Source organism: Chiloscyllium plagiosum, unplaced genomic scaffold (assembly GCF_037043375.1).
Source record: "Chiloscyllium plagiosum isolate Xiang-an unplaced genomic scaffold, Cpla_swu_hap1 HiC_scaffold_23, whole genome shotgun sequence".
Classification (NCBI taxonomy): Eukaryota; Metazoa; Chordata; class Chondrichthyes; order Orectolobiformes; family Hemiscylliidae; genus Chiloscyllium; species Chiloscyllium plagiosum.
This window is the reverse complement of record NW_028270161.1, coordinates 60,653,149-60,681,091: the sequence shown is the minus strand read 5'-3', so window position 1 is coordinate 60,681,091 and position 27,943 is coordinate 60,653,149. Positions and strand designations below refer to the sequence as shown.

The 27,943-nt window shown below is 45.8% G+C and overlaps 1 protein-coding gene across 3 annotated transcripts in view; it reads right to left on the bottom strand.

The window, feature by feature from the left end:
• Nucleotides 1–27,943, bottom strand: part of LOC122561437 (dynein axonemal heavy chain 3-like) — a 557,691-nt gene that overhangs the window by 283,921 nt on the left and 245,827 nt on the right. For all 3 annotated transcript variants that reach the window (XM_087999740.1, XM_087999741.1, XM_087999742.1), the window contains 2 exons: nucleotides 26,861–27,019; nucleotides 26,514–26,742 (listed from right to left, as the gene is read on the bottom strand). In XM_087999740.1, the coding sequence (XP_087855866.1) occupies nucleotides 26,514–26,742; nucleotides 26,861–27,019 (388 nt within the window). The remainder of the gene's footprint in view (nucleotides 1–26,513; nucleotides 26,743–26,860; nucleotides 27,020–27,943) is intronic.

The window sequence follows — 27,943 nt, the reverse complement described above, 5'->3', positions numbered from 1 at the left end:
AGACCGGAATGTTCCCTCCCAGTCTGGGAACTTCATCTGTCAAAGACATTTGGCCTCAGATCTTCGGGTAAGCGTCATCAGATAGATTTCAAGATACACAACAATTCAGAATTGCTGAGCAGAAACTCATTATTAAGTTCTGTACCCATGAAGATGGCCTCAGTTGTGAACTTGGGTTCATGTGACCCCACCACACTGTTCTGTACCTGTTTTGACACTGTCACCTTTATAAATTGTTATCATCTCTCTACCTTAATTAGTTTATATAGTTTTGGATTACTTATTATTTTGGTTAGACTCTTTGTGTACAACTCTATAACCATCATATAATTCCAATCATTTAGTTTGTCTCCAGAACCACTTTATTTTTAATTTTTTGTTATTATCTCTCTGCCTCATTTAATCAGATTATAGGTCATCAGTTGTTTTCAGTTGTTGACACTTTACTCAAATCATCTGACACTCTTGATCATCTGCAGAGACTTATTATTCGACAACCCACTCACACCAGTTGTATGATCTTTTGATCTCTCCACCTATTAGTTCTGGGTCTATGTGTTCTTCTCTTTCACTACACCTGAAGAAGGGGCTGCACACCTAAAGCTTCTGATTTCAAGTAAACCTGTCAGACTACAACTTGGTGTCATGTGACTTCTGCCTGTATTATTTCCAGGTACCCATGCAATTCTTTTTCCATTTTGAGTATTTATCCATTCCTTTCTGAGGTTCTTTTTGCTGCTTCCATTAACCTTCTCGCCAATTCGATTGCAGAGTGCCACAGCTCAATGTGTGTGGTTCTTCTTCCAATTTGTTTAAATCTGTGTATCTCTGGTGACTGACCATGCTGACACCACTGTTTGCAGCTGTCTTCCTGTTTACTTGTTTAAAATTCCTAACTTTATTTATCTCTTCTCTTGCTCTTCAGAGAACTATACCAGCCTCTTCAACCTTTCCACACAACCGAAGTCCCTTCTCCCTGATCCCATCCCAATAAAAGCTGTTCTGCACTCTTTCAAAGCCCTTACTATCCTTCCTTAAAGTGAACGCTCTGAACTGAACATAATACTCCATCTGGAAACTCACACATGATTTATTACAGATTAATACTGCAATAGAAGGAAGTTAGTACCTGGAAGGGTTAACTGACATTAGGCGATAAGCCCCACCCATCATGATATAAAGGACTCTTCATTGAAGTTGTTGACTTATGTCTTTCAGTCTGTACGTTGTCACCTTAGCGCTAAATCTTTGTAGCTAAACAGTAATGTTTTTCCCGGCTTACCTGAGAGTACCATGGATCTCAGATGTAATGTAACTAGTTATTAAGTACTATGTAATAAACTTTTACTATTGATCAAATCTCACTTCTGTCAATGACTTTATTTGGGCATTCTTCCCCATATGGTATCATTAGTTTAATAAGAGAGATCAGTGGCTATGAATCTGCACGAGGAATCCCAGATGGTTCTGGTGAACTTGCCCATGACCTTATCAAAACCTTGGTACTCCACCCCTTTATTATACTATAACTTTTATTATTTTTACTTATTATTATAGACACACTGCAGTACACCAGAACTGCAAAAAGAAGAAGAGGAACACCTAAACAAGGTATTCGCTAAAACGGATACCCGCGCAACTTCATCAACAGATGCCTAAGAGAAAGACCACGGAACGAGGACATACCACAACCAAAAGGACTAGCCACACTACCATACATCAGGAGCATCTCGGAACTGACAGCCAGACTACTGCGACCCCTAGGACTCATAACGGCACACAAACCAACAGCCACGCTCAGACAACAACTCACCAGAACGAAGGACCCGATACCCAACATGAGTAAAACTAATGTTGTGTACAAAATACCATGCAAGGACTGCACAAAACACTAGATAGGACAAACAGGAAGACAGCTAACAATCCGCATACATGAACATCAACTAGCCACGAAACGACACGACCAGCTATCCTTAGTAACCACACACGCAGACAACAAGCAACATGAATTCGACTGGGACAACACTACTATCATAGGGCAAGCCAGACAGAGAACAGCCAGGGAATTCTTAGAGGCATGGCATTCATCCACAAACTCCATCAACAAACACATCGACTTGGACCCAATATACCAACCACTACAGCGGACAGCTGAAACTGACAACCGGAAGCGGCAGGGACAGACCACTATAAACACCGGAGGAAACATCAAAGAAGCGCTTCACAGGAGGCTCCCAAGCACTGATGATGTCGCCTAGCCAGGGGACGAAACATTTGCAACAAAAACTTCCAGCTCGGCGAACAGAACCACAACAACGAGCACCCGAGCTACAAATCTTTGCACAAACTTATTTTTATAGAGCCAAGAAACCCACATGTTTGAAATCAAACTGTCCTGCTACTTCAAAGATGTATAATCTTTACTGTTGTATGGATGTAGACATCACAGAAAAGACCAGCACCTTGTTGTCCATCCCTATCGCCCTTGAGCTGATGCCTTCCTTGGCTATTTCACAGGGTAGTTAATAGTTGACCATGTTGTTATTGGTCCGGAGTCACAAGTAGGTCAGACTGACTAAGGATGGCAGGTTTCTTTTCCAAAAAGACATGAATGAAACAGACAGAATTTCAGGAATGATAACTCAATATTCCAGATTTATTAATTACATTTAAATTTCACCAGCTGCCATCATGGGATTGAAACCCATGTCCTCAATATATTAACCTGGCCTCTGGTTTACTCATGCAATGCTCTTATCACCATTCTCTATCTGGGTACTCACACATGATTTATTACGGATGAATACTGCAATAGAAGGAAGTTAGTACCTGGAAGGGTTAACTGATATTAGGCGATAAGCCCCACCCAGCATGATATGAAGGACTCTTCATTGAAGGTGTTGACTTATGTCTTTCAGTCTGTAGGTTGTCACCTTAGTGCTAAATCTTTGTAGCTAAGAGTGTCCACTCCCTTGTTTCTTTATTCCTCTGCGTCCTTTCAAATTGTCTATTTCACTCCCACTGCCTCTCTGGGTCCCTCGAAAAAGTTTCTCTCTGCCTTGTCCTAGCCTATCATTTCCTCCTACAATTAACTCTGTTCTGATGAAAAACTGCCCAATGAGTGTAGCTTTTCTTCCTCAATGTAGTTTCTCACAGTAACCATCCTTGTGAATCTTTATTCTGGCCTGTCTCGATCCTCTGGTACTGAGACGGAAGCTGCAAACAGGAATCAAATTCAGGCCGATATCAAATCCTTGCCAGTTCCTCTTACTTCTTAGTAGTGATGATGCTTCTGTGGATACATGACCCCTGAGATTGTCAGCACCAGAGGTCAGAGCTTGCTTCTTCTGCCTGGTTTTAAAATTGAATTTAACCAACAACGAATACAGGAAGCTGATCAGATATGGAAATACTGTTGTGCGGCTGGGAACAAACAGAAAGAGTTGCTCTGCGGCCAGATGGAAATGGCCAGAACATAGAACATAGAAATGTAGAGCACAGTACAGGCCCTTCCGCCCATGATGTTGTGCCAAGCATTTATCTTAATCTAAGATCAACCTCACCTTCACACCCCTCAAGTTACTGCTGGCTAGTGGATTAAGATTGTGTGGAAAGAGAATTTGGGACATAGCAAGAAATAAAACAGTGCAGACTTGACCAACAGGGACCCTTTCAGGAAGACTTTCTCCCCACCCCCACCCTCCTCTAGCTTATCTCTCCACGCTTCAGGCTCACTGCCTTTATTCCTGATGAAGGGCTTTTTCCCAAAACGTCGATTTCGAAGCTCCTTGGATGCTGCCTGAACTGCTGTGCTCTTCCAGCACCACTAATCCAGAATCTGGTTTCCAGCATCTGCAGTCATTGTTTTTACCAGGAAGTGTGTGTAGACTCACCCCTCAGGGAGAAGGTAGGGTCTGACCCCTAAGGAGCTGATCCCCCAGGGAATGGAAAAAGCATCGAAGGAGGCTCAGGCTCCAGTGGGTTAGATACCAAAAGGGTCAGTGAATGAATATCGATATTGTCATGACGATGCTCCATTATTGATATTTCCTTTAGGATTCATGTTAAAGAATCGTGGATTGTGGTTCATTAGGAGTACTGAAGAGATTTCTGGATCAATGGAGAGTGCAGGAACACATGCTAGGACCATTACCAGGCTTACCAAAAAATGAGGTGGCAACCTGGTGAGGCCACCAAACAGGGCAACTTGCATGCCAACAAGCACAAGCAGCAAGTGACAGACAGAACTGAGTGATCCCACAGCCAAAGAATCAGATCTAAACTCTGCTATGCTGCCACAATGAGTCATGAATGGTGGTGGACAATTAACCAACTCACTGGAGGGGGAGGCTCAATAAATATTCCCATCCTCAATGATGGAAGAGCCCACCATGTCAGTGCAAAAGATATATGCACCACAATCTTTAGCCAGAAGTGATGAAAGCCATCTTGGCCCCCTCCAGTGGTGCCCAGCATCACAGACACCAATCTTCAGATAATTTGATTCCCTCTATTTGATATCACTAAACATTTGGAGGCACTGTAAAGGCCATGGGCTCTGACAGCAGGGAGGTGATAGCCTGGTGGTATTATCACTGGACTGTTAATCCAGAGACCCAGGTAATGTTCCAGGGACCCGGGTTTGAATCCCATCATGGCAGATGGTGGAATTTGAATTCAATAAAGATCTGAAATTAAGTATCTAATTAGATTACTTACAGTGTGGAAACAGGCCCTTCGGCCCAAAAAGTCCACACCGACCCGCCAAAGCGCAACCCACCCATACCCATACCCCTATATTTACCCCCTCACCTAACACTACGGGCAATTTAGCATGGCCAATTCACCTAACCTGCACATCTTCGGACTGTGGGAGGAAACTAGAGCACCCGGAGGAAACCCACGCAGACACGGGGAGAATGTGCAAACTCCACACAGTCAGTCGCCTGAGGTGGGAATTGAAGCCGGGTCTCAGGCGCGGTGAGGCAGCAGTGCTAACCACTGCGACTACTATAAATCTTTTGCCAATTGCCGGAAAAAGCTATCTGGTTCACTAATGTCCTTTAGGGAAGGAAACTGCTGACCTTACCTAGTCTGGCCTACATGTGCCTCCAAACCCACAGCAATGTGGTTGACTCTTAACTGCCTACTGGGCAATTAGGGATGGACAATAAATGCTGCCTAGCTAGCAATGCCCTCACCCTGTTACAAATAAAAAAAAACACTCCAGCAATAGAACTTAAAATGTGCTCCCACACTTGCACTCCCCCAGCCAAGCAGTTCCAGTACAGTTGTAACACTGGCATCTACCTGACAACGTGGAAATTTGTCCAGGTATATCCTGTACACAAAAAGAAGGACAAATCCAACCCGGCCAATTACTGCCCCATCAGTCTACTCTCCATCATCGGAAAAGAATGGAAGGTGTCATCAACAGTGCTGTCAAGTAGCACTTACTTAGCAACAACCTGCTTGAGGACCCCCATTTTGGGTTCCACTGGGACCACTGTACTTAAACCTCCAGAAGGCATTTGGTAACATGCTGCAAAGGTTCTTGCAGAGGGTGAAAGCTCATGCTGTACAGGGTAACACAGGTAGAAGATTGTTTGGCGAACAGTAAGCATAAATAAGCTTTTTTTAGATTGTAGAGATGCAATGAGTGGTCTGCCACAGGGATCAGATGGGACCTCAACTGTTTCAAAGCTATATAAAATTATTTAGATGAAGGGATTGAAGATATAGTTGCCAAATTTGCTGGTGACAAAAAGATAGGCAAGGAAGTTAGAAATGAAGAGGACACTGGGAGGCTTCAGAAAGTTATACATAGGTTAAGTAAGTAGGCAAACATCTGGAAAATGGAATATAGTGGAGGAAACTGTGCAATAGACCATTTTGGCAGGAAGAGTATAAATAACATTTAATCTAATTGATGAGAGATTGAAGAGCTGAGATGCAGAGAGATCTGGGTGTCCCAGTGCATGGATCACAGGAGGATAGTGTGCAGGTACAACGAGTAATGAGGAGAGCTACTGCGTGCAGTAAACACCTTATTTAGGAAAGATATAGTTGCCATAGAGGCAGCAGAATGGAGCTTCACCAGATTAATCCATGAAATGGCATAATTATTTGAGTTAAAGAGATTTGAGGAAACTGGATCCAAAATTTCTAGAAATTCAAAGATGAGAAGCAATTTTCATTCAAACTTACAAAATTCTTATGATTGTGATAGGGCAGCTACAGAATAGGAAGTTTCCTCTGGTTGGCAGCTCTACAACATGGGGACATTAGCATAGGATAAAGGCAGGTTATTTAAAACTGCGGTGAAGACAAATAGCTTACTCCTAATCCTTTAGCATGTGTTCAAATCAAAACAAAGATACATTCCGACAGTAAAGTAACTCCAATATCAAATGTTCAATCAGTCCTAATTTCAGTATTTTAATTTAGAAAACCAGTTGCAATATTTGTTTGATAATGTCATAATAACTGTATTAATGGCAGTTGCATCACAATTTAGGACCCAGTAATCCAGAAGTGAAGATGGTAATTATTATTTCGATATTCTATTTGTCTGATAAATTGTCAACTAAACTTTGTAATCAGTGTGCAGACAACAGGAGCAAAATGTGCTTCATCATTTACTCTTGTAAACATGACAAAAATGTTGATGAATCCGCCTCCATACAGAATCTGAAACTTGAGAGGACATGGGCAACACAGTGATGAACATCATCTTCAAAATGAGTCTCCGCCATTGTCCATACCTCTTTTCATTCCCTTATTTTGATTTTAAAAGATAGGAATTCTCAGTTTGTGGGTATACTCAGGAAAGCCTGCATTTATTGTCCATTTCCAATTTGAGAAAGTGATGGCAGTTGTCTTCCTGAATGCCATTGATTGATTTGTTTGTCATGGGTTGGGGAGAGCGGTGACATCACTCTAATGGCCCAGGGGGCCCTCTAAAGGATGTACACCTCTTCCTGCAGTCTGTTTTCCTTCCACTCTGCCCTTGGGTTGAATAATTACTGTGGAAGGTGGAATGATGCCCTCGAGAGGCAGCTAATGGCCAACATAAGGTTCTTAAATGGCTGGAGGATACCTATGATATGGGGAAGGTAGGTCAGGGGTACACTAGTCATCTGTTTTATGCACATACAGTTGGAGGAGTGGGAAGATTGTAGAATACTCCACCAGTCAGCCCAGCTGGATCTATCAACCAATCATGGATTGCCATTGATCTCAGTGCATTTCTCTTAGATCAGCACCTTTGATACAAATGTCAGCAACAGCCTAGGGGTGCCCATCCATCAGAAACTGGATTGGATTAATTACATACGTAAATACCATGGCTACAAGAGTCGGTCATAGGTTAGTAACTCATCTGACTCCCAAAGCCTGTTCACCATATACAAGGCACAAGTCAGTATTGTGATGGAATACTAGAATCCCTACAGTGTGAAAACAGGCCATTTGGCCCAACAAGTCCACACCGACCCTCCGAAGAGTATTCCATTCCCCTATCCTATTATTCTACATTTACCCCTAACTAATGCACCAAACTTATACATCCCTCAACACTATGGGCAATTTAGCATGACCTGCACATATTTGGACTGTGGGAGGAAACCGGAGCACCAGGAGGAAACCCACGCAGACACGGAGAGAATGTGCAAACTCCACACAAACAGTCGCCCGAGGCTGGAATTGAACTTGGGTCCCTGGCACTGTGAGGCAGCAGTGCTAACCACTGAGCCATTGTGCCACCCACAAGTACTCTCACATACCTAGATGGATGGAAGCTTGACAGGATCCAGGACAAAGAAGCCCAAATGACTGTCTGTGGATGTGATGCCATTGACTTCCTTCACCACCAACACTCAGTAGTAGCTGTGTTTACGGCAGAAATTCACCACAAAGATTCCCAGACGAGCATCTTCCAAACCCATGACCACTTCTGCCTCGAAGGACAAGAGCAGCAGATACATGGGAACACCATCACCTGCAAATTCCCCTCGAAGCCACTCACCATCCCAAGTTGGAAGTATACCGCCATTCTTTCACTGTCACTGGGTCAAAATCCTGGAATTCCTGTCAGACAGTATTGTGGGCCTACCTACAGTATGTGGATTGCAGCAGCTCACTACCACCTTCTCAGGGTAACTAGGGGTGGACAATCAATGCTGGGACAGCCAGTGATATACACACCCCACGAATGAATAGAAAATGCCTTGCAATGCAGGTTAGCAGCTTGTTTTCCAGGTAAAGTAACTACCACAGGCGTATTTCTGAATCTCACCAGCTTTGGGTATGCAATCCTTTTTTTTAAAAGGCTTTGAACTAGTCATTATCCCACAAGGACACTGGCAAAGTCACCTGAGCCAACTAATCCTATATGCACACCATATTTTAAATGTTCTGTCTTGCGATAGTTGTTGATACTGAGCTTCAGTCATTTACGGTAAGTGAAACAAGTCACAAATTCCTTTATTGTATCAGACTGAAGTGATCAATCATTGCCTTCCATTGTTCTGTCATCATGAATTCCAGTGATTTTCTTACGCCGCGTCTAGTGAGACACATATTTCATTCATGATAAGACAGAGATAGCATCAAAATATTTGCTTAACATTCTTTGCCAAACAACCAATTGCCATAAACCAGTCAGCAGAGAAGAGAGATCAGTTCAGAGGGAGCTTGATTTGAATAAATTTCAATGCAAAAGAAAAAACAGAGGTGGGAATCCATGCAGACCCCTGCTGCCCCCCCCCCTCGGTGCACACTCCTACTGCTGACCCCCTCCCTCAGCGCACACTCGGACTGCTGACCCCCTCCCTCAGCGCACGCTCGGACTGCTGACCCCCTCCCTCAGTGCACACTCCTACTGCTGACCCCCTCCCTCAGCGCACACTCGGACTGCTGACCCCCTCCCTCAGTGCACACTCGAACTGGTGACCCCCTCCCTCAGTGCACACTCGGACTGCTGACCCCCCCTCCCTCGGTGCACACTCAGACTGCTGACCCCTCCCTCGGTGCACAATCAGACTGCTGTCCCCCTCCCTCAGTGTACAATCAGACTGCTGTCCCCCTTCCTCAGTGCACACGTGGACTGCTATCCCCCCTCCCTCGGTGCAACTCGGACTGCTGTCCCCCTCCCTGAGCGCACACTCGGACTGCTGTCCCCCCTCCCTCAGTGCAACTCAGACTGCTATCCCCCTCCCTCAGTGCACACTCGGACTGCTGTCCCCCCTCCCTCGGTGCAACTCGGACTGCTGCCCCCTCCCTCAGTGCACACTCGGACTGCTGTCCCCCCTCCCTCGGTGCACACGTGGACTGCTGTCCCCCTCCCTCAGTGCACACTTGGACTGCTGTCCCCCTCCCTCAGTATACAATCAGACTGCTGTCCCCCTCCCTCGGTGCACACATGGACTGCTGTCCCCCTCCCTCAGTGCACACTTGGACTGCTGACCCCCTCCCTCAGTGTACAATCAGACTGCTGTCCCCCTCCCTCAGTGAACACGTGGACTGCTGTCCCCCTCCCTCGGTGCAACACGGATTGCTATCCCCCTCCCTGGGTGCACTTTCGGACTGCTGACCCCTCCCTCGGTGCACACGTGGACTGCTGTCCCCCTCCCTCGGTGCACACGTGGACCGCTGTCCCCCTCCCTCAGTGCACACGTGGACTCCTGCCCCTCTCCCTCAGTGCACACTCGGATTGCTGTCCCTCTCCCTCAGTGTACAATCAGACCGCTGTCCCCCTCCCTCAATGCACACGTGGACTGCTGCCCCTCTCCCTGAGTGCACACTCGGATTGCTGTCCCCCTCCTGAGCGCACACTCGGACTGCTGTCTCCTTCCCTCAGTGCACACTTGGACTGCTGCCCCTCTCCCTCAGTGCACACTCGGACTGCTGTCCCCCTCCCTGAGCGCACACTCGGACTGCTGTTCCCTTCCCTCGGTGCACACTCGGACTGCTGTCCCCCTCCCTCATTGCACACACGGACTGCTGCCCCTTACCTCAGTGCGCATTCGGACTGCTGTCCCCCTCCCTCAGTGCACACTCGGACTGCTGACCCCCTCCCTCAGTGTACAATCAGACTGCTGTCCCCCTTCCTCGGTTCACACGTGGACTGCTGTCCCCCTCCCTCAGTGCACACTCAGACTGCTGTCCCCCTCCCTCAGTGTACAGTCAGACTGCTGTCCCCTTCCCTCAGTGCACACTCAGACTGCTGTCCCCCTCCCTCAGTGTACAATCAGACTGCTGTCCCCCTCCCTCAGTGTACAATCAGACTGCTGTCCCCCTCCCTCAGTGTACAATCAGACTGCTGTCCCCCTCCCTCAGTGCACACTCGGACTGCTGTCCCCCTCCCTCAGTGCACACTCGGACTGCTGTCCCCCTCCTTCAGTGTACAATCAGACTGCTGTCCCCCTCCCTCGGTGCAACACGGATTGCTGTCCCCCTCCCTGAGCGCACACTCGGACTGCTGTCCCCCTCCCTCAGTGCACATTCGGACTGCTGTCCCCCTCCCTCAGTGCACATTCGGACTGCTGACCCCTCCCTCAGTGCACATTCGGACTGCTGCCCCTCTCCCTGAGCACACATTCGGACTGCTGCCCCCCTCCCTCAGTGCACACTCGGACCGCTGCACCTCTCCCTCTGTGCAGACTCAGACCGCTGCACCTCTCCCTCGGTGCACACTCAGACCGCTGCCCCTCTCCCTCGGTGCACACTCGGACTGCTGTCCCCCTCCCTCAGTGTACACGCAGACTGCTGTCCCCTTCCCTCAGTGTACACTCGGACTGCTGTCCCCCTCCCTCGGTGTACACGTGGACTGCTGTCCCCCTCCCTCGGTGCACACTTGGACTGCTGTACCCCTCCCTCAGTCTACACGCGGACTGCTGTTCCCCTCCCTCAGTGTACACGCGGACTGCTGTTCCCCTCCCTCAGTGTACACGCGGACTGCTGTCCCCCTCCCTCAGTGTACACTCAGACTGCTGACCCCCTCCCTCAGTGCATACTCGGACTGCTGTCCCCCTCCCTCAGTGCACACGTGGACTGCTGTCCCCCTCCCTCAGTGAACACGTGGACTGCTGTTCCCCTCCCTCAGTGCACACTCGGACTGCTGTCCTCCTCCCTCAGTGTACACTCGGACTGCTGTCCCCCTCCGTTAGTGTACACTCAGACTGCTGTCTCCCTCCCTCCCTCAGAGCACATGCGGACTGCTATCCCCCTCCCTCAGTGCACACTCGGACTGCTGTCCTCCTCCCTCAGTGTACACTCGGACTGCTGTCTCCCTCCCTCAGTGCACACGTGGACTGCTGTCCCCCTCCCTCAGTGTACACGCGGACTGCTGTCCCCCTCCCTCGGTGCACACGCGGACTGCTGTCCCCCTCCCTCAGTGCACACTCGGACTGCTGTCAATGACTGAATACTGTACTGTCAGCTACACCTGTATCTCACAACCTGTGATTGAATTACCATGTTCTCAGATAGTTAGTGAGGCAGAACCTTATTGCTAGAAATCATTTCATTATAGAATCTAGGAATAGGTGCTGATGATCATTCATGTGTGCACTATGCACTTCCTGTAATGATGGTTGGATCAAATACCTTCACAGCCAAGAAAAATGTATTAATATATTTTGAAATTAAATATATGCAATTTTTAAAGCAGGATATTAACTTTTACATCAAAGGAAATCAAACTTGATAAGACAGCTCCAACCAGAGCAGGCACAGCATCATAAAGGTGAAGTGCTTTAAAGAATGAATAATAATCAATTAGAAAGAAAATGCTTCTGGAAGAGTGTGAACAACAGATTGCTAGGACTTGCTCAATAATTTGCCCTCCTGTATTGATCTGAAATTGCAAGGCTATTGCTGGTCCTTGTTTATTATCGATGAGCTGCAAACAATGATTTAAACTATCACTGATTGAGCATGGATAGGAGAGGTGAAGGGAAACCTGTTTGTACATTCAGCACGCATTGGAACGTTCCAGGATGTTCCCCCGAGGTTCATCACTGAACAGTTCATGGCTTTCATCCCTACGTGCCACTGTATCACAATCACATAGGAATAAAAAGCCATAAAGCGATGCAGCGAATCTATCTTCATTACTGCCGACATCGTTTTCTTTGCATGGTCTCATTTCTTCTTCAAAATGGAAGGGTCATTTCATGCTGCATTACATAACCATATTTGCAAACTGCATATAACAATATTACTGAGGCTGCTCACAGATAAGAAAAACACTTTTTAATGAAGCCACATTATTTCCACAACTTCTATCTGCTATTACGGACTCACTGCATTCAGCCCTGGCATTACAGACGTGCTGTGGTCTGCCCTGGCATTACAGACCCACTGTGATCAGACCTGGCATTACAGACCCACTGCGGTCAGCCCTGGCATTACAGACCCACTGCGGTCAGCCCTGGCATTACAGACCCACTGTGATCAGACCTGGCATTACAGACCCACTGCGGTCAGCCCTGACATTACAGACTCATTGCAGTCAGCCCTGGCATTACAGACCCAGTGTGGTCAGCCCTGGCACTACAGACTCACTGTGGTCAGCCCTGGCATTACAGAACCAGTGTGGTCATCCCCACCATTATAAGCCCACCGTGGTCAGCCCTAGCATTACAGACCCAGTGTGATCAGCCCCACCATTACAAGCCCACTGTGGTCAGCCCTGGTATTACAGGCCCACTGTGGTCACCCCTGGCACTACAGACCCAGTGTGGTCAGCCCCACCATTACAAGCCCACTGTGGTCAGCCCTGGTATTACAGGCCCACTGTGGTCAGCCCTGGCATTACAGACCCAGTGTGGTCAGCCCCACCATTACAAGCCCACTGTGGTCAGCCCTGGAATTACAGGCCCACTGTGGTCAGCCCTGGCATTACAGACCCAGTGTCATTAGCCCTGGCAGTACAGTTCCACTGCAGTCAACCCTGGCATTACAGATCTAGTGTGGTCAGTCCTGGCATTGCAGCCCCAATGCAATACAGCCTTTGCCATCAGTTAGATAACATTAGTGCAACAGTGGATGGGATTGGATTAATAGCCTCAAACAGACAACTGAAAACCAAACCTCAGTAAATGAATTGTCAGACTAAAAGAAAAATTGTTGGATAAAATCCAAGAGAACAATGTTTCAAAAATGCTACTTTACATTAAGGAGGGAATCACCAAAACTCCAATAAGTACAGAGGTGCAATTTAGCAGATATTCAGGCCTGCTGAGTGTTCAGGGTTAGTAACTTGCCTTGGGCCCAAGACAATTACAGGCACAGTTATGGTGAGGAAAATATACAAGAAGCAAACACAGAGGAAGAGGAAGTTCTGAGATTTGTTCCACCAATTCAGCAGCTTGAGCTGAGCACTGACTAATAATTCATTACTGCCGACATCGTTTTCTTTGCATGGTCTCATTTCTTCTTCAAAATGGAAGGGTCATTTCATGCTGCATTACATAACCATATTTGCAAACTGCATATAACAATATTACTGAGGCTGCTCACAGATAAGAAAAACACTTTTTAATGAAGCCACATTATTTCCACAACTTCTATCTGCTATTACGGACTCACTGCATTCAGCCCTGGCATTACAGACGTGCTGTGGTCTGCCCTGGCATTACAGACGTGCTGTGGTCTGCCCTGGCATTACAGACCCACTGTGATCAGACCTGGCATTACAGACCCACTGCGGTCAGCCCTGGCATTACAGACCCACTGCGGTCAGCCCTGGCATTACAGACTCACTGCAGTCAGCCCTGCCACTACAGACCCAGTGTCATCAGTTCTGGCACTACAGACTCACTGCGGTCAGCCCTGGCATTACAGACCCAGTGTGGTCAGCCCTGGCACTACAGACTCACTGTGGTCAGCCCTGGCATTACAGAGCCAGTGTGGTCATCCCCACCATTATAAGCCCACCGTGGTCAGCCCTAGCATTACAGACCCAGTGTGATCAGCCCCACCATTACAAGCCCAACCTAATTCCCATTTGCAGTTACTCAGATGGTTATTTTTTTCTATACTTTGAAGGTCTGGCGCATTAGAGATGGGGTATTAAACTAAAACACTAAATTGACCTACTCTCACCCTCATGGATATGCTGAGTGAACCTATCCAATGATGTTCCTAAAATTGGTGCTACAATGTCACTGTGCTGCTTGTTAACATATGGGCTGTCACTTGGCAATGAGAGGAATGTCAAGAGCTGCAGTTTTAGAGAACAGAAGACGAGTTGGCCCATTGTATGATTGTTTGAAGGTGTTAAAACGCTGGCCGAGCTGTGTGACATTCAGCTGATGACCCCAGTTTTAGCTCATCACCACCTCCATCAACTGTGTTATTAGACAGCTTGTCCACTCTTCACTCTCAGATGAGTAGATCCTTTGTCCAGTTAAACTTTAGGAAGGCCAAAACCTCGGTCTTCACAACTAACTATGCTCTGGCCACTGACTTCAATCCTTACCTCTTCCTGAGCCAGAATCAGATGCTTTAAACTTCATATCTCATTGAGTCTGAGCTTCTGACACATATCCTATCCATCATCTTCTACTTTTGCTTCACGTCTGCCCAATTGCACTAGACCTGGAGAAATAGGAGCAGGAGTAGCCCATTAGGCTTTTGAAGCCTGCACTGCCATTTCAATCATCGCAGCTGATTATCTGTCGACTCTATTTTACCCAACTGTTTCCAAAGCCCCTTCATTCAATATCTATTATGGTGAGCACTAAATATAATCAGTAATGGGGCACCCATAACTATCTGGAATAAAAAATTCCAAATATTCACAACTCGTTTGGCTGAAGAAATCCCTCCTCATCTCACTCCCAAACTAACAGAGTTATCCAGAGTCTTCTAGATTTCCTAGTCAGGGGAAAACAACCCCATAGTCAATCCTGTCAAACACTTTTAGGGTGTTGGCTGTTTCAATGAGATCACCTCATATTCTCCTAAGCTCTAGAGAGGATAGACCCAACTTACTCAGTCTGTTATAGGGCAAACCTCTAGTCTCGGGGACCAATCTAATGGCCCTGTACTATACTAGCTCCAATGCTAGTCGCATCTTCGTTAAAGATGAAAGGCACACAGTATTGTAGGTTTGGTCATGTCCCATACAATGTACCATACAAAGATAGCAAGATCTCTTGTTTCTTGTACTTTGTGGGCGGCATGGTGGCACAGTGGTTAGCACTGCTGCCACACAGCGCCAGAGACCCGGGTTCAATTCCCGCCTCAGGCGACTGACTGTGTGGAGTTTGCACGTTCTCCCCGTGTCTGTGTGGGTTTCCTCCGGGTGCTCCGGTTTCCTCCCACAGTCCAAAAGATGTGCAGGTCAGGTGGATTGGCCATGCTAAATTGCCCGTAGTGTTAGGTATAGGGGTAAATGTAGGGGTATGGGTGGGTTGCGCTTCGGCGGGTCGGTGTGGACTTGTTGGGCCGAAGGGCCTGTTTCCATACTGTAATGTAATCTAATCTAATCTAATCAAACTCCCTTGAAATCAAATCCAATTTGCCATTCTCTTCCAGAATTGTTTGTTGCACCTGCATGCAAATTTCTGGTGTTTCTTGTACAAATGCACTCTCTGAATATCAACATTTTGAAAGTTTCACAGCTTTACGAAATTCTCTGCTTCTATTCTTACCGAGAGGTGAACTGAGCTCCAGTCAAAATAATGATTTCCCAGCTAGCCTCCATCTTCCACTCTCAAACCTGAGCGCATCCAAAATTCTGCTGCTCAAATCCTGATCTTTTAACACCTGCAGTGATTTCTGATATGCTCTCAATCTCTCCACACATCCCTTCCATCTATCTCTCACACACACACACACACACACACACACACACACACACACACACACACACACACACACACACACACACACACACACACACACACACACACACACACACACACACACACACACACACACACACACACAACGGTAGGGCTGGAATCTACAACAAGATAGTCCGTCAGGCTACCAACCAAAGATGATTTAAAAAAAACCAACGTCTTAAATCAAGATTCAGACTTTTTGAGCTGCCAGAGGAAGTGGTGGAGGCTGATACAATTGCAACATTTAAAAGGCATTTGGATGGGTACATGAATAGGAAGGGTTTGGAGGGATATGGGCCGGGTGCTGGCAGGTGGGACTAGATTGGGTTGGAATATCTGGTTGGCGTGGATAGGTTGGACTGAAGGGTCTGTTCCCGTGCTGTACATCTCTATGATTTTATGATTCACTTCAGATTGTACAGTACAAAAGCAGGACATTCAGTCTAACTGGATAATGTTGGTGTTGATCATTCTCCCATCCCATTTTGTCTGAGTATTCACTTCTTTTTCTTTCCCCTATGTCTCTAACTTCAATGTATGTGCTGTCCTGCTTAACTACTGCAATGAGTTGCACATTCTCATTACTCGTTTCCGGGTAGATGTTTCTCCTGATTTCCCTATTGGATTTCTGAGTCACTCGTCTGTTTACCGTTCCCATGGTCAATCTCTCCAACGATCACAAAATATTTAATTACCTGTTAGGTTCATAATTTGTTTATCACCTCTGAACAATACCATCACCAGGGGTTTTACCATCACCGGGGGTTGTATATTCTGGTACCAACCCCTGGCAGCCTGTAGCTGGGGTGGATTGTTGTCACCAACCCTCCTTGCTATTTTTAATAGTAAACTGGTGGGACACTAATGAAAACAAAAATCATGCGGTCAATTGAAACGTGAAGAACTGCAATAGAAACGTCATCAAAATTAAATTAAAATAGCGTTGCAGGGATAGAAATCATGGGCTTGATTGAGGATTCTTTCCAGCTGTAATCCTCCTCTCTACTCTTTTCAAAGTGTTAATCAGGTTAGGCAACTGAGGTGGGACAATCTTCCTTTCTGCACTGAGGATAAGTGTTTCCAATTAGCAGTGGTAGAGGATAAACTACTATTGAGTCTTAAAGGTAAGGCAGTAAGAAATAGGAACAGGAGTATGCCATTCAGCCCCTCGACCTGCTCTACCATTCAATAGGATCATTGACTTAGCAACAAGATGTTGTTTATTGCAATAATTACAGATTGTGTTGACTCCTTAGACACAATTCCAAAAGACTACTAAGACCCAGAGATAACATCTGTCTCTTAACTCATGAGGACTTGTGTTAGGAGGCACAATTCGCCACACATAGCCTAATATGGTGTGGAACCCAATGTAGCCTTAACATGAAGTCTTTCAGATCCTCACCTAATACAACACAGTGGCGTGTAGTTAGTTTTTGGCATCAATTATGTTTTCACTTACTTTAATCATCAAGAAAATGGAGCGGGGTGTAAAATAGGCTGGGGATTTGTGATCACTTGCCTCATGTAAGTGATTAAAACTAACATTCAATCGTTGAGCTTTCCATGTCTGGTGACTTATCTCCAGTTTTATGTGGGAAAGAAGTTAGTTGTTGTGGAAATCTGTAAGTACAGATACTTCTCGCAGATGATATGATTAATATTTCACACAGTCTTGCAGTTCACAGAGTCATAGAGATGGACAGGATAGAAACAAACCCTTGAGTCCACTCGTGCATGCTGACTAGATATCCCAACCTAATCTAGTGCCATTTGCCTGCACTTGGCCCATATCCCTCCAAACCTTTCCTATTCATATACCAATCCAGATGCCTTTTAAATGTTGTAATTATACCAGCTTCCACCACTTCCTCTGACAGCTCATTCCATACACACACCACCCTCTGCTTGAACAATTTGCCCCTTAGGTCCCTTTTAAATCTTTCCCTTCTCATCTTAAAACTTTGGACTCCATATGTTAGGGAAAAGACCTTGATTATTCACCCTATCTATACCCCTATCCATAAACTTTAAGGTCACCCCTCAGCCTCCAACGCTCCGGAGAAAACAGCTCCAGCCTATTCAGCCTCTCCCAATAGCTCAAACCCTTCAAAGCCTGGCAATATCCTTGTAAATCTTTTCTGAACCCTTTCAAGTTTCACAACATCTTTCCTTTAGTAGGGAGAACAGAATTGAACACAGTATTCCAAAAGTGGTCGAACAATGTTCTGTACAGCCACAGCATGACCTCCCAACTCCTATACTCAATGCACCGACCTAAAACGGCAAGTGTACAAAATGCCTTCTTCACTATCCTGTCTATCTCTACTCCACTTTCAAGGAGCTATGAACCTGCACTCCAAGATCTCTTTGTTCAGCAACACTCCCCAGGACCCCACCATTAAGTGTATAAGTCCTGCCCTGATTTGCCTCTCCAAAATACAGCACCTCGCATTTACCCAAATTAAACTGCATCTGCCACTCCTCGGCCATTACCTCTGGGCATAGGACAGACAGCAGGGACAGAGGGAGGAGTTTACAGAAGGTAAAGGAGTCACCCTTAAGGGGAACGCTGTGTGACTCAGCAGCAAACACATCTGGATAATAACACATAAGAATGACTCCAACTTTAATTGAACGTCCTTTGCCATGTACAGTTCCTAATGTGATGTTATTTGTGTGCGTGAAGTGCTTTACTAAGCTCATTGAGAACCATTCTAGAAATATTGCATACGCCTGGAATATTGAATGTAGGTCTGGTCTCCCCATCTAATAGATGGTACCTTGTCATAGAGGGAGTGCAGTGGAGGTCCACTCGGGTGAAACTGGGGATGGCAGCTCTGTCCAATGAGGCATGCCTGGTTCGTCTGGGCCTGTATCCACTCAAGATTAGAAGGATGAGAGGGATCTGATTGAAACGTAAAAAATTCTAACAGGGCTGGACAGGCTAGATGCAGGAAGAAGGTTTCCCAGGGATGGGGAATCGAGAACCATGGGACACAATATGGGACTGAGATGAGGAAATGGTAGTGAATCTGTGGAATTCACTACGACAGGAGACCTTGCAGGCCTTACTGACGATACTCAAGAGAGACAAATGTTTAGATTTTAAAAGCATCAAGGAATATGAGGAGAAAGTGGAAATGTGGCATTAAGATAGAGAATCCATAAAGATTGTACTGAATGGCAGAGCAGACTCAAAGGTTGGAATGGCCTACTCTTGATCCTAATTTCTAGGTTTCAGGTTAGATTTCAAAGCCATAGAGCACATAATACCTATGGAGAAAGTGAGGGCATCATACCTATGCCAACCAACTAACATAAGTGATTTCCAAAACTAAATTATAAACTAAATCCCATTTATTTGCATTTGGTCCCTAGTTTCCTATGATCTGGCATTTTAAGTGCTCACCCAAAGGCTTCTTAAATGTTTAATCATCCTCTGGGGGTGCACATTCCATATTTCTACAACCCTCTGGGTGAAATTGTTTATCGCTCAGATCTCCTTTCTACCACTTACTCCTCACCTTAAAACTTATGCCCTCCAGTATTAAGATATGTCTAGCATGCAGAAAAGATTTTCACAATCTACATTATCTGTGCTTTTCAATTTTTTATACCTCAATCAGAGCCTCCCTCAGCTTCCTCTGCTCCAGGGAAAACAAACACAGCCTATCGACTCTCTTCTCACAACAGAGACTTTTCTTCCCAGGCATTATCCTGGTGAACTTCTTTTGTACCCTCTCCAGTGCAATCATGTCCTTCCAATAGTATGGCGACCAGAGCTGCACACAGTATTCCATCCATGTCCTAATCAGTACTCGACAAAGTTCCAACAAAACGTCCTTGCCTCTTTATTCTATGCCCAGGTTAATGAGGACAGGAATCCCATATGCCTTCTTCACCACCATCTGCCTGTGCTGGCATGCCTTAGCACTGCACTATTTCTAGTCAGACTATCTATGTACCGATATAGAAAGCTATCCTGCATGCACTTTTAAATATTCCATCCTGACTAATCTTTTCAATCTAAGGTGATCCCAGTTAATGTTCGCAAAGTTGAAATTCCCTACAACAATAGCACTATTCCTCTCAGACCTCTTTGCAATTTGCCTACTAAGTCAGCTTTTCTATCTCCCTCTGACCGTTGTGAGGTCTGTAGTGTAATCCTAACAAAGCAATGAGCCCTTTTTGATTTCTAAGCTCAAACCAGATGGCCTGATTTGAAGAACCTTCAAAGACAGCTTCCTTCATTATTGCAATGATGGCCTCCTTTATCAATAATGCAATAGCCCCCCCCACCAACCGCCGCCTCTCTTACATCCCAACCCATACCTCCTGAAGCTTTTATATTCTGGAAGTTTGAGCTGCCCATCCTGCTTTTCCTTCAACACTGTTTCAATGATTACAACAATATCAAATTCCCATCTACTCATCAATGCTCTAAGTTTATTAATCTTATCAGTCAGGCTCACTGTATTAAAACAGGTAGAATTTAGCTTTCCAGCCTTCCCATGTGCCTTATCCAGGACATGTCTCTGCCGCCTGCAGGAACTGCCCTAGTATTCCTGTATGTATCGAGTACATATATAACTGAACCTTGTTCCTCACTTTACATCTATTCTGTGCTCCAACCCCCTGCCCAATTAGTTTCTGGCCTAAATGAGTTGATTCAAACCAGAGTTTTAATTGGAGTCTTTTCAGCTTCATAACACTGGTAAGCTCTGCAGCAATCATTTCAAATGCACGAAGGGTAACAGGGAGCACCAGGTTACTGTGTGGTATGCTGCAGGATTCAACCTGACAATGACAGTGAGGAAACAAAACCCCAGGAGGGATATGGCAGGGGGGTGGGAACCTGAGCTGTATACCGGAGGTGAGAGTTGGTGCAGATGAGGCAATAGTAAGAGGTAGACCAGCTAGTGGGAAGGATTTTCCTGGGAAGGAACCAAGGGATCAGTTAAAGTGTGTTTGCTTTAACGCAAGGAGTATCAGGAATAAAAATGATGAACTTAGAGCATGGATCAGCACCTGGTGCTATGATGTTGTGGCCATAACAGAGACATGGGTTTCTCAGGGGCAAGGGATGTTCCAGGGTTTAGAGCCTTTAAAAAGAATAGGGAGGGGGGAGAAAGAGGAGGGGGTGTAGCACTACTAATCAGAGAGGGTATCACAGCTACAGAAGCTTCCATTGTCGAGGAAGATCTGCCTACCGAGTCAGTATGGGTGGAAATTAGGAACAGCAAGGGAGCAGTCACCTCTTTAGGGGTTTACTACAGGCCCCCCAATAGCAGCAGGGAGATTGAAGAAAGCATAGGTCGGCAGATTTTGGAAAAGTGTGGACGTAGTAGGGTTGTTGTAATGGGTGACTTTAACTTTCCCAATATTCATTGCAACCTCCTTCGAGCAGAAGATTTGAATGGAGCTGTTTTTGTAAAGTGTGTTCAGGAGGGTTTCCTAACTCAGTACGTTGACAGGCCAACAAGGGGAGAGGCCATTCCAGACCTGCTGCTCAGAAACGAACCGGGCAGGTATCAGATCTTGTGGTGGGAGAGCATTTTGGTGATAGTGACCACAACTGCCTCACATTCTACATAGCTATGGAGAAGGAGAGGATTAGGCAAAATGGGAGGATATTTAATTGGGGAAGAGGAAACTATGATGCGATTAGACATGAGTTAGGAAGCATGGACTGGGAGCAATTGTTCCATGGTAAAGGCACTATAGACATGTGGAGACTGCTTAAGGAACAGTTGTTGCAAGTGATGAATAAATATGTCCCTCTGAGACAGGCAAGAAGGCGTAAGATAAAGCAACCTTGGATGACGAGAGTGATGGAGCTTCTCGTCAAAAGGAAGAAGGTAGCTTACAGAAGGTGGAGGAAGCTAGGGTGAAGCTCAGCTCTAGAGGATTACAGGAGAAAATGAGGACTGCAGATGCTGGAGATCAGAGCTGAAAATGTGTTGCTGGAAAAGCGCAGCAGGTCAGGCAGCATCCAAGGAGCAGGAGAATCGACGTTTCGGGCATGAGCCCTGCTTCAGGAATGAGGAAAGTGTGCCAACAGGCTAAGATAAAAGGTAGGGAGGAGGGACTTGGGGGAGGAATTCACCTGCACCTCCACTCACATCATTTACTGCATCCGCTGCACCCGATGTGGCCTCCTCTATATTGGGGAGACAGGCCGCCTACTTGCGGAACGTTTCAGAGAACACCTCTGGGACACTTGGACCAACCAACCCAACCACCCCGTAGCCCAACACTTTAACTCCCCCTCCCACTCCACCAAGGACATGCAGGTCCTTGGACTCCTCCATCGCCAGACCATAGCAACACGACGGCTGGAGGAAGAGCGCCTCATCTTCCGCCCAGGAACCTTCCAACCACAAGGGATGAACTCAGATTTCTCCAGTTTCCTCATTTCCCCTCCCCCCACCTTGTCTCAGTCCCAACCCTCGAACTCAGCACCGCCTTCCTAACCTGCAATCTTCTTCCTGACCTCTCCACCCCCACCCCCACTCCGGCCTATCACCCTCACCTTAACCTCCTTCCACTTATCACATTTCCAACGCCCCTCCCCCAAGTCCCCCCTCCCTACCTTTTCTCTTAGCCTGCTGGGCACACTTTCCTCATTCCTGAAGAAGGCTCATGCCCGAAACATTGATTCTCCTGCTCCTTGGATGCTGCCTGACCTGCTGCGCTTTTTAGCTCTAGAGGATTACAGGCAGGCGAGGAAAGAGCTCAAAAATGGTCTGAGGAGAGCCAGGAGGGGGCATGAGAAAGGTGTGGCAGAACGGATTAGGGAGAACACAAAGGCATTTTACATTTATGTGAGGAATAAGAAAATGGTCAAAGAAAGAGTAGGGCCGATCAGGGATAGCATAGAGAACTTGTGTGTGGAGTCTGAGGAAGTAGGGGAAGCCCTAAATGAGTTTTTTGCTTCTGTCTTTACGAAAGAAACGAATTTTGTAGTGAATGAAAGCTTTGAAGAGCAGGTGTGCATGCTGAAATAGATAGAGATAGAGGAAGCTGATGTGCTGAAGATTTTGTCAAACATTAAGATTGACAAGTCGCTAGGCCCGGACCAGATTTGTCCTCGGCTGCTTTGGGAAATGAGAAATGCAATTGCTTCATCACTTGCGAAGATCTTTTCATCCTCGCTCTCCACTGGAGTCGTACCTGAGGACTGGAGAGAGACAAATGTAATTCCTCTCTTCAAGAGAGGAAATAGGGAAATGCCCGGCAATTACAGACCAGTAAGTCTCACGTCTGTCGTCTGCAAGGTGTTAGAAAGGATTTTGAGGGATAGGATTTATGACCATCTGGAAGAGCATGGCTTAATTAAATGCAGTCAACACGGCTTTGTGAGGGGCAGGTCATGCCTCACAAACCTTATCGAGTTCTTTGAGGATGTGACTAGAAAAGGTGATGAGGGTCGGGCTGTGGATGTGGTGTATATGGACTTCAGCAAGGCATTTGATAAGGTTCCCCATGGTAGGCTCATTCAGAAGGTCAGGAGGAATGGGATACAGGGGAACGTAGCTGTCTGGATACAGAATTGGCTGGCCAACAGAAGACAGCGAGTGGTAGTAGAAGGAAAATATTCTGCCTGGAGGTCAGTGGTGAGTGGTGTTCCACAGGGCTCTGTCCTTGGGCCTCTACTGTTTGTAATTTTTATTAATGACTTGGATGAGGGGATTGAAGGATGGTTCAGCAAGTTTGCCAATGACACAAAGGTCGGAGGTGTCATTGACAGTATAGAGGGCTGTTGTAGGCTGCAGCAGGACATTGACAGGATGCAGAGATGGGCTGAGAGGTTGCAGATGGAGTTCAACCTGGATAAATGCGAGGTGATGCATTTTGGAAAGTCGAATTTGAAAGCTGAGTACAGGATTAAGGATAGGATTCTTGGCAGTGTGAAGGAACAGAGGATCTTGGTCTGCAGGTACATAGCTCCCTTAAAATGGCCACCTAAGTGGACAGAGTTGTTAAGAAAGCATATAGTGTTTTGGCTTTCATTAACAGGGGGATTGAGTTTAAGAGTCGTGAGATCTTATTGCAGCTCTATAAAACTTTGGTTAGACCGCACTTGGAATACTGCGTCCAGTTCTGGTCGCCCTATTATAGGAAAGATGTGGATGCTTTGGAGAGGGTTCAGAGGAGGTTTACCAGGCTGCTGCCTGGACTGGAAGGCTTATCTTATGAGGAGAGTTGACTGAGCTCGGACTTTTTTCATTGGAGAAAGGGAGGAGGAGATGGGACCTAATTGAGGTATACAAGATAATGAGAGGCATAGATAGAGTCGATAGCCAGAGACTATTTCCCAGGGCAGAAATGGCTAACACGAGGGGTCATAGTTTTAAGCTTGTTGGAGGAAAGTAGAGAGGGGATGTCAGAGACGGGTTGTTTACACAGAGAGTTGTGAGAGCATGGAATGCGTTGCCAGCAGCAGTTGTGGAAGCGAGGTCATTGGGGACATTTAAGAGACTGCTGGACCTGCATATGGTCACAGAAATTTGAGGGTCAATGGTCGGCACAACATCGTGGGCTGAAGGGCCTGTTCTGTGCTGTACTGTTCTATGTTCTATATGTCGGTGTTTGGCTAATTGGCTGGTGGAGATAGGGAGGCAATAGAGTTTCCTTAAATGGGGCAATCGAGAATGAGAGGTCATAGGTTTAGGATATAGCATAGTGGATTTGAAACAGCGATGAGGAGAAATCACTTCTCTCAAAGAATCATGAATCTGTGGAATTCCAGGAAAAAGAATGTTGTTCATATTGGAAAAAGACAATATTGTTGCGGAGAATACTGAGAAACAGGCAACCAGACTAGATGGGATTGAGGTTCACAAGGAGGAGTTGTTAGCAATTCTGGAAAGTGTGAAGATAGATAAATCCCATGGGTCAGATGGAATTTATCCTAGGATTCTCTGGGAAGCTAGGGAGGAGATTGCCGAACCTTTGGCTTTGATCTTTATGTCATCATTGTCTACAGGAATAGTACCAGGAGACTGGAGGACAGCAAATGTTGTTCCCTTGTTCAAGAAGAGGAGTAGAGACAATCCTGGTAATTATAGACCAATGAGCCTTACTTCAGTTGTGGGTAAAGTGTTGGAAAGGGTTATAAGAGATAGGATTTATAATCATTTCAAAAGGAATAAGTTGATTAGGGATAGTCAACATGGTTTTGCCTATCCTCGGATGCTGCCTGAATTGCTGTGCTCTTCCAGCACCACTGATCCAGAATATGGTTTTGTGAAGACTAAGTCGTGCCTCACAAACCTTACTGAGTTCTTTGAGAAGGTGACCAAACAGGTAGATGAGGGTAAAGCGGTTGACGTGGTGTATATGGATTTCAGTGAGGCATTTGATAAGGTTCCCCAAAGTAGGCTATTGCACAAAATACAGAGGCATGGGATTGCGGGTGATTTAGCGGCTTGGATCAAAGATTGGCTAGCTGAAAGAAGACAGAGGGTGATGGTTGATGGGAAATGTTCATCCTGGAGTTCAGTTACTAGTGTATCGTAAGGATCTGTTTTGGGTCCACTGCTATTTATCATTTTTACAAACAACTTGGATGAGGGAGTAGAAGGATGGGTTAGTAAATTTGCAGACGACACTAAGGTCAGTACAGTTGTGGATAGTGCCGAAGGATGTTGTAGGTTACAGAGGGTCATGGAGAGCTGCAGAGCTGGGCTGAGAGATGGAAAATGGAGTTTAATGCTGAAAATCATAAGCTGATTCACTTTGGAAGGAGTAACAGGAATGCAGAGCACTGGGTGAATGGTAAGATTCTTGGTCGTGTAGATGAGCAGAGAGATCTCGATGTCCATGTACCTAGATCCCTCAAAGTTGTCACCTAGGTTGATAGGGCTGTTAAGAAGGCATATGGTATGTTCGCGTTTATTAGTAGAGTTCTGGAACCATGAGATCATGGCTGTACAAAACTCTGGTGTGGCCACATTTGGAGTGTTATGCACAGTTCTGGTCATCACATTACAGGAAGGATGTGGAAGCTTTGGCAAGGGTTCAGAGGAAATTTACTAGGATGTTCCCTGTTATGGAGGGAAGGTCTTACAAGGAAAGATTGAGGGACTTGAGGCTGTTTTCGTGAGAGAGAAGAAGGTTGAGAGGTGACTTAATAGAGACATATAAGATAATCAGAGGGTTAGCTAGGGTGGACAGGGAGAGCCTTTTTCTTCGGATGGTGATGGATAGCACGAGGGGGCCTAGCTTTAAACTGAGAGGTGATAAATATAGAACAGATGTCAGAGATAGTTTCTTTACTCAGGGAGTAGTAGGGATGTGGAACGGCCTGCCTGCAACAGGTGTAGACTCGCCAACTTTAAGGGCGAATAGTATAGATTAGATGGGCTTCATATTGGTTTCACAGGTCGGCACAACATCAAGGGCAGAAGTGCCTGAACTATGCTATAATGTCCTATGAATAAGTTTAAGGAGGAGATGGCCAGATTTTTAATGATTAATGGGTGAAAGGAAGGGCAGCAAATTGGAGTTGAGGCTGAGATGAGATCAGCCATAATCTGATTAAATGGTGGAACAGGCTGGATGGGCTGAATGGCCTACTTCTGCTCCTAGTTTTTACATTCTTTAATTGGGTAAGGTTTTCCAAAGCAGAGATAGAATGAGCCACTTCACCTCATAAAGCCACTTTTCCACAAGGTCCTTGGCTTTGGCCGGGATGATGCGAGTGACAAGTTCAACTTTCTCCCCTTCGGCTGACTCGATGTGGGTAATTTCTTTGTTGGCGTTGAAGGTGAGCTGAGCAATCCCTTCGAAACATTTCTTGAGGTGAGGCTGGACTCGAAGAGGATCTTTTGTCTCTGAGAGAATCTCCAACAGTTCGTCATTAGAGAGGAAGAAAAACCTACAGAAAAGAAGGAGAACAAGGGGGGAGTGAAGCCCCGAAATCCCACTCAGTCAACTCGAATGAGCCGCAAGCTGTTTGACCAAACAAAAGCGTAAAAAAAAAAGACGTAGGTTACCGGGGGAAGAAAAGTCTTTTCTTTTCTAAATACTCGTTGAGCCCCTTCTGAATGTCATCCAACAGTGACTCTGCTTCTCTCAGCTTATCCAACATCTGTGGCTGGGAGATAACTTGCATTGCATTGGCTCCCTTGACCGATTCTCTCATTATCAGCCTCCTGGAGAGTCAGAGAGAATAGACGGAATAAAGTGACTGTACCTTTGCACAACAGGCTTCACAACTTTAATTGAAAATGCATTGCCGCAAAACACCAGCATGAGCATGAAGCCACCAGGACCGTGTTAATACAACAGCCTTGCCTGTTACAAAAGCACAGCTGTCCTCATTCTCAAATTATAGCTAAATGGAACATGAAAAGCTGCAATTGTTCTCAGTGTGAATCATTTTTATCCCGAGACAGCCAATTGAAAACTGCCCTCACAAAAACGGGACAGAAGAGGGTTTTTTTTAAAAATGCAATTTTGTTAATTTGCTCAGAGCAGGTTTTCATTATTGATGCCAATACTTTCAGCTTATTTAAAAAAAAAACGTGACACATTGTGACTGTCTGCCAAACCACAATTCTCAAGTTAAACACAAAGAAACAGCAGCTAACAGGATGGCTGAGCAGTATATAGCAAGGATGCCATATTCAACTTGAGCCTGGCTTCAAAAGTGGCAGTCTGAATTAGTTGACTCTTATGGAAACTGCCATCTTTAATCCCCTACTGGATGCCATGAGGTTGTAGAGGTTGCTATATAAATGCAAGTCTTCCTTTCTTTCCGATGTGGTACTGACTCAAGTCTCACACTATGAAACGATTCTAAATGGCTCTCATAGCCATTCACAAAATGAAAACTAGACCATTGGGGTTTTGATGGCTAGGACTCCATAATTCTCTGCAAATCAGCACAAAATACATTCAGAACACCTTGCTCTTTCTTTAAAATAAAAGAATGAAAACAGTCACACTTTGATGCTAATAAAAACCTACCAGGAATGCTAAACTCAAAGGATTGTCTTTCTAAAATACTTAAACACCTTGTTAAAAAGACATTTTTAAATTTCACAGTGTTACATGTTACAAAGATTTGTGCTTCA